The sequence below is a fragment of the Vombatus ursinus genome, unplaced genomic scaffold, assembly GCF_900497805.2.
Source record: "Vombatus ursinus unplaced genomic scaffold, bare-nosed wombat genome assembly UNPS02006778.1, whole genome shotgun sequence".
Classification (NCBI taxonomy): domain Eukaryota; kingdom Metazoa; phylum Chordata; class Mammalia; order Diprotodontia; family Vombatidae; genus Vombatus; species Vombatus ursinus.
In genome coordinates, this window is record NW_020946556.1 from 1 (window position 1) to 6,956 (window position 6,956).

Sequence of the window (6,956 nt, forward strand, 5' to 3'; positions counted from 1 at the left end):
GGGGGATCTTCCTAGTGTCACCCAAATTATGCCATATAGATGACCACCTAACCCATCAAAGAATAATGTAGGCTGTACCACTTAGGGCCTTGGGCAGGGGTATGGCCCTACATTGTGGAGAATTATCAGGGAGGCTGATGTGTAAATTAAGGTGGGGAGAGAGGGGTGAGGTTGGGTTGAGGTGTGTGTGGGAATAGGTGGTTATGAGAAAATGAGGTCAGGTTAAGCTAAAGTTACAGTTGAGAAGGAAGTGTTGATGCTCTCAAGTGTATGCACATCATGACGTGGTGATATCATGAAATGGTTTTTCACCTCATCAGCTCCCAAGATTGAGGTGTTAGGGATAAGAAGACAAATTGTCCCCAAACTGCTTCTCTAATATTCTGTGCCAAACTTGTAGACAAACAGAGCCATCTCCCCTTCCTTCTCAACTGTAACTTTAGCTTAACCTGACCTCATTTTCTCATAACCACCTATTCCCACACACACCTCAACCCAACCTCACCCCTCTCTCCCCACCTTAATTTACACATCAGCCTCCCTGATAATTCTCCACAATGTAGGGCCATACCCCTGCCCAAGGCCCTAAGTGGTACAGCCTACATTATTCTTTGATGGGTTAGGTGGTCATCTATATGGCATAATTTGGGTGACACTAGGAAGATCCCCCACCCCCAAATATCTTCTCTACTGGACTGCACAATGCCTGAAATAACAGTCAAAGTAAATATTCATCTTGATTATCTTGTTATTTTTCCTTCAGGTTAAATATTACCTTCTTTGGGGAGGGGGGGAGGGTACTCTCTTACTGTGCAAACTCCCCGGGAGGGACAAACTAAAATATAAACTCCAAATATGGTAATAATAATAATTCATATTTCTATAGCATTTTAAAGTTTACACTGAACTTTCTTCATTGTAACTCTGTAAGAAGGGTACTATCACCATTTTGCAGATGATGAAACAGTCTCAGAGAAGTTAGATGACTTGCCTAAGGTGGTAAGTGTATTAAGCTAGTAAGTGTCTTGCACAGTGCCTATTACACATACAAGACACCATGCTGGACTGTGGCATGTGAAGCCTCTGATCTTATAATGAAAATGAGTGTATGAGATGCTCCCCACCCTGCCCCACTCCTATACCTCAATAATCTACACTAACAGCTTGAGAGCACTCAGTCCCTAGGGGGTAAAAGAAAAGAAGCGCTGAAAAAGTAGGGGAAGAAAATCACAGGGTAGGAAGCAATCACCAAAGACAGACAGGCCCTGGACCCAGAGTTTCTCAAAGATCAGGGGCAGACTGAGCAGTTCCTACCCCCTTCCCTACTTCCTCGGGCCTCTGTTTCCTTTCAAACTGGCCTGTTGGTATCATTTACTTTCCCTGGGAAGAAGCAGAACTCAGGACTGGGGAGATTTGGAACATCCCCTTGGACTCTGCCACACTGGGCACAGTGAGATGAGGGCTGGTTCCAAGATCATCTGGCATCTAGGAAATGCTTTCCCTACCCTCAGGGCAGGGGGTTTTCAGGGGGTAGCCTGGAATGGAATGAAATATTTCCTTTTAGCCCAAAAGATTACTTTCACATTCTAAACCCACCGTCCCCACAAAACCCATATAAAGATCCTAGTGGCTATTGACCACTTCCTGCTTGTGTGCACTTGCCTCCTACCTGCAAAATAATATTGATAATACAAATCTACATTGATATAGTACTTTTGTGTGTAACAACCGCAGAGAAAGTTGTAAACATGCAACTATTATTTCCTTCATTTTATAAATGGCTCAAGGAGGGCGAATGAGCTTCAGAGTTGTGAACTTTGCTGTATAAATATTATTATTTAGGGAGACAAGATCCCTGGTGGACCTAGCCCAGCCTTCTCAGGGATGGGGGATAATGGTAGGCATCTGAAGGTCAAATGGCATCTTATCCTTCTAACACCTTAGAAACAACATAGCTAGAAGCTAAAAGCTAATATAGTTAGGGCACACATTGGAGTTAAGTGGTGTGTGTGTGTGTGTGCTTGCATGTATGTGCAGTAGGATTCAGAAGCTGGGCTACCTCTAGGGGCTACCTTTTCTTGTTCCCCAATATCACTGTAGTACTTCCCCTATTCCTGCTGTCTGTCTTCCTTTTCTCCCCCAGATCTTCACCAGAATGGGCCAGTGTTTCATCTTTAATTCAGGAATTGATGGAGCTGAGCTCCTCAGTACTCCTAAAGGAGGTGCTGGCAATGGACTGGAGATCATGTTGACAGTGCAGCAGGATGAATACCTGCCAGTGTGGAGGGACTCAGGTATGTGACACAGCAGCCAAGAGAGATGGGGGATAGGTATGGAAGCTCTGAGAGAGAAGGACTGGGAGACTGGGAGGGGATGGATACAGTGGGTGAGAAATAGGGATGATGCATCAGTAATGGGGAAGGAGAACAGGTATGAAAGTATGGGACAGAACACAGTAACAGGGAAGAAAAAAGAATGAAGGACTGAGGCTAGGGGAAAAGGTTAAGGAGCTGGGAAAGGGCTAGGTATGGGTTATCAGACTCGTTCCTAGCCTGTGAGACTGAAATTAGAGGGGTCAAGCATGCCAATCTCCCATTTCATCCTTGATGACCCTGTCAAAGTCAGAATCTTCATCTGATGGGAAGCTGAGAGTATGAAGGAGAGAGAAAGGGAATCAATTGAATCTTGGGTTGGAAGATGAGGCTAGTGTGAAGCTGACCTTGATTGGCAGTTCTTATACCATGTTTTCATAAAAATGATGGGGAAACAAGTGAAGGAGACAGGACTCTAGTAAAAGTCGCTACCTGTTGGATAGGGAGTTGGGGGGGAGGGGGCCCATAGTATAGCCTGGGGACTAGGGCAAGGGCTTTCCCTCTCCTTAGATGAGATAGTCACTCAAAACAGAAGTGTCCTTAGGAGGAATCCAAAGGATTCCCAATGGGGACAAAGTATCAGTGGGAAAATGAGCTTCTACTCCCCCCATCCTCTCCCTATTCCAGAACAAACTCCATATGAGGCAGGGATTCGAGTGCAGATTCATAGTCAAGATGAGCCGCCCATCATTGACCAGCTTGGCTTTGGGGTTGCTCCAGGCTACCAGACCTTTGTGTCCTGTCAAAAGCAGCAAGTATCCTCTGCCCTGGTTCCAATACCCTGACCTCAATACCCTGCCTCCTCCTGTCCAAAGCCTTCAATCTCTAGCACCTCAGAACCACCCCTCCAAATTTCCCAGTTCTCAATTTTTCTGACTCTTGAAATCTTCTCCAACCTTCTGACTCTACATTAATTCCTCGTCACTTCCCTGTTCTGTCCCCATCCAGATACTCCAGAGATGGCCTAACCAGCCTAACCATCTCTCCAGGACAGAGGGCATTTTGCCTCTTTTGTGTGTGTGTGTGTCTCTCTGTCTCTGTCTCTGTCTCTGTCTCTGTCACTCTCTCTCTCACACACACACACACACACACAACCCTCTAGTTCCATCTCTTTCCCACCTCCTCCTTAACGCCTTTTCTGCTACAGCTGTTGTTCCTGCCACAGCCCTGGGGTAACTGTAGCTCTGTGCTCCCGAGTCCTGACTTCGACATGGGTCCTCCTGATCTAAGCCCATCCAGTCCCAGCCCAGGCCCTAGGTCAGTCTACAGCCTCTCAGGCTGTCGCCAGGTCTGTGAGACTCGATTCTTGTCTCGGAAGTGTGGCTGCCGGATGATGTACATGCCTGGTAAGGGGTCATGATAAGAGTTGGGAGGGCCGGAAGTCAGAGACAGGATGGGGCTTAGATCAGGAGGACCCATGTCGAAGTCAGGACTCGGGAGCACAGAGCTACAGTTACCCCAGGGCTGTGGCAGGAACAACAGCTGTAGCAGAAAAGGCGTTAAGGAGGAGGTGGGAAAGAGATGGAACTAGAGGGTTGTGTGTGTGTGTGTGTGTGTGTGAGAGAGAGAGTGACAGAGACAGAGACAGAGACAGAGACAGAGAGACACACACACACACAAAAGAGGCAAAATGCCCTCTGTCCTGGAGAGATGGTTAGGCTGGTTAGGCCATCTCTGGAGTATCTGGATGGGGACAGAACAGGGAAGTGACGAGGAATTAATGTAGAGTCAGAAGGTTGGAGAAGATTTCAAGAGTCAGAAAAATTGAGAACTGGGAAATTTGGAGGGGTGGTTCTGAGGTGCTAGAGATTGAAGGCTTTGGACAGGAGGAGGCAGGGTATTGAGGTCAGGGTATTGGAACCAGGGCAGAGGATACTTGCTGCTTTTGACAGGACACAAAGGTCTGGTAGCCTGGAGCAACCCCAAAGCCAAGCTGGTCAATGATGGGCGGCTCATCTTGACTATGAATCTGCACTCGAATCCCTGCCTCATATGGAGTTTGTTCTGGAATAGGGAGAGGATGGGGGGAGTAGAAGCTCATTTTCCCACTGATACTTTGTCCCCATTGGGAATCCTTTGGATTCCTCCTAAGGACACTTCTGTTTTGAGTGACTATCTCATCTAAGGAGAGGGAAAGCCCTTGCCCTAGTCCCCAGGCTATACTATGGGCCCCCTCCCCCCCAACTCCCTATCCAACAGGTAGCGACTTTTACTAGAGTCCTGTCTCCTTCACTTGTTTCCCCATCATTTTTATGAAAACATGGTATAAGAACTGCCAATCAAGGTCAGCTTCACACTAGCCTCATCTTCCAACCCAAGATTCAATTGATTCCCTTTCTCTCTCCTTCATACTCTCAGCTTCCCATCAGATGAAGATTCTGACTTTGACAGGGTCATCAAGGATGAAATGGGAGATTGGCATGCTTGACCCCTCTAATTTCAGTCTCACAGGCTAGGAACGAGTCTGATAACCCATACCTAGCCCTTTCCCAGCTCCTTAACCTTTTCCCCTAGCCTCAGTCCTTCATTCTTTTTTCTTCCCTGTTACTGTGTTCTGTCCCATACTTTCATACCTGTTCTCCTTCCCCATTACTGATGCATCATCCCTATTTCTCACCCACTGTATCCATCCCCTCCCAGTCTCCCAGTCCTTCTCTCTCAGAGCTTCCATACCTATCCCCCATCTCTCTTGGCTGCTGTGTCACATACCTGAGTCCCTCCACACTGGCAGGTATTCATCCTGCTGCACTGTCAACATGATCTCCAGTCCATTGCCAGCACCTCCTTTAGGAGTACTGAGGAGCTCAGCTCCATCAATTCCTGAATTAAAGATGAAACACTGGCCCATTCTGGTGAAGATCTGGGGGAGAAAAGGAAGACAGACAGCAGGAATAGGGGAAGTACTACAGTGATATTGGGGAACAAGAAAAGGTAGCCCCTAGAGGTAGCCCAGCTTCTGAATCCTACTGCACATACATGCAAGCACACACACACACACACCACTTAACTCCAATGTGTGCCCTAACTATATTAGCTTTTAGCTTCTAGCTATGTTGTTTCTAAGGTGTTAGAAGGATAAGATGCCATTTGACCTTCAGATGCCTACCATTATCCCCCATCCCTGAGAAGGCTGGGCTAGGTCCACCAGGGATCTTGTCTCCCTAAATAATAATATTTATACAGCAAAGTTCACAACTCTGAAGCTCATTCGCCCTCCTTGAGCCATTTATAAAATGAAGGAAATAATAGTTGCATGTTTACAACTTTCTCTGCGGTTGTTACACACAAAAGTACTATATCAATGTAGATTTGTATTATCAATATTATTTTGCAGGTAGGAGGCAAGTGCACACAAGCAGGAAGTGGTCAATAGCCACTAGGATCTTTATATGGGTTTTGTGGGGACGGTGGGTTTAGAATGTGAAAGTAATCTTTTGGGCTAAAAGGAAATATTTCATTCCATTCCAGGCTACCCCCTGAAAACCCCCTGCCCTGAGGGTAGGGAAAGCATTTCCTAGATGCCAGATGCTCTTGGAACCAGCCCTCATCTCACTGTGCCCAGTGTGGCAGAGTCCAAGGGGATGTTCCAAATCTCCCCAGTCCTGAGTTCTGCTTCTTCCCAGGGAAAGTAAATGATACCAACAGGCCAGTTTGAAAGGAAACAGAGGCCCGAGGAAGTAGGGAAGGGGGTAGGAACTGCTCAGTCTGCCCCTGATCTTTGAGAAACTCTGGGTCCAGGGCCTGTCTGTCTTTGGTGATTGCTTCCTACCCTGTGATTTTCTTCCCCTACTTTTTCAGCGCTTCTTTTCTTTTACCCCCTAGGGACTGAGTGCTCTCAAGCTGTTAGTGTAGATTATTGAGGTATAGGAGTGGGGCAGGGTGGGGAGCATCTCATACACTCATTTTCATTATAAGATCAGAGGCTTCACATGCCACAGTCCAGCATGGTGTCTTGTATGTGTAATAGGCACTGTGCAAGACACTTACTAGCTTAATACACTTACCACCTTAGGCAAGTCATCTAACTTCTCTGAGACTGTTTCATCATCTGCAAAATGGTGATAGTACCCTTCTTACAGAGTTACAATGAAGAAAGTTCAGTGTAAACTTTAAAATGCTATAGAAATATGAATTATTATTATTACCATATTTGGAGTTTATATTTTAGTTTGTCCCTCCCGGGGAGTTTGCACAGTAAGAGAGTACCCTCCCCCCCTCCCCAAAGAAGGTAATATTTAACCTGAAGGAAAAATAACAAGATAATCAAGATGAATATTTACTTTGACTGTTATTTCAGGCATTGTGCAGTCCAGTAGAGAAGATATTTGGGGGTGGGGGATCTTCCTAGTGTCACCCAAATTATGCCATATAGATGACCACCTAACCCATCAAAGAATAATGTAGGCTGTACCACTTAGGGCCTTGGGCAGGGGTATGGCCCTACATTGTGGAGAATTATCAGGGAGGCTGATGTGTAAATTAAGGTGGGGAGAGAGGGGTGAGGTTGGGTTGAGGTGTGTGTGGGAATAGGTGGTTATGAGAAAATGAGGTCAGGTTAAGCTAAAGTTACAGTTGAGAAGGAAG

The 6,956-nt window shown here is 46.3% G+C and overlaps 1 protein-coding gene across 1 annotated transcript; it reads left to right on the forward strand.

Annotated features, from left to right (window-relative positions):
* Nucleotides 1-2,143: 2,143 nt before the first annotated feature.
* On the forward strand, nucleotides 2,144-3,732 carry LOC114033063 (acid-sensing ion channel 3-like; the record flags this gene model as incomplete). Its single annotated transcript, XM_027848515.1, has 3 exons — nucleotides 2,144-2,294; nucleotides 3,000-3,127; nucleotides 3,520-3,732. Coding segments are annotated over 3 exons (492 nt in total), but the record flags the coding sequence as incomplete, so codon positions are not given.
* Nucleotides 3,733-6,956: the final 3,224 nt, after the last annotated feature.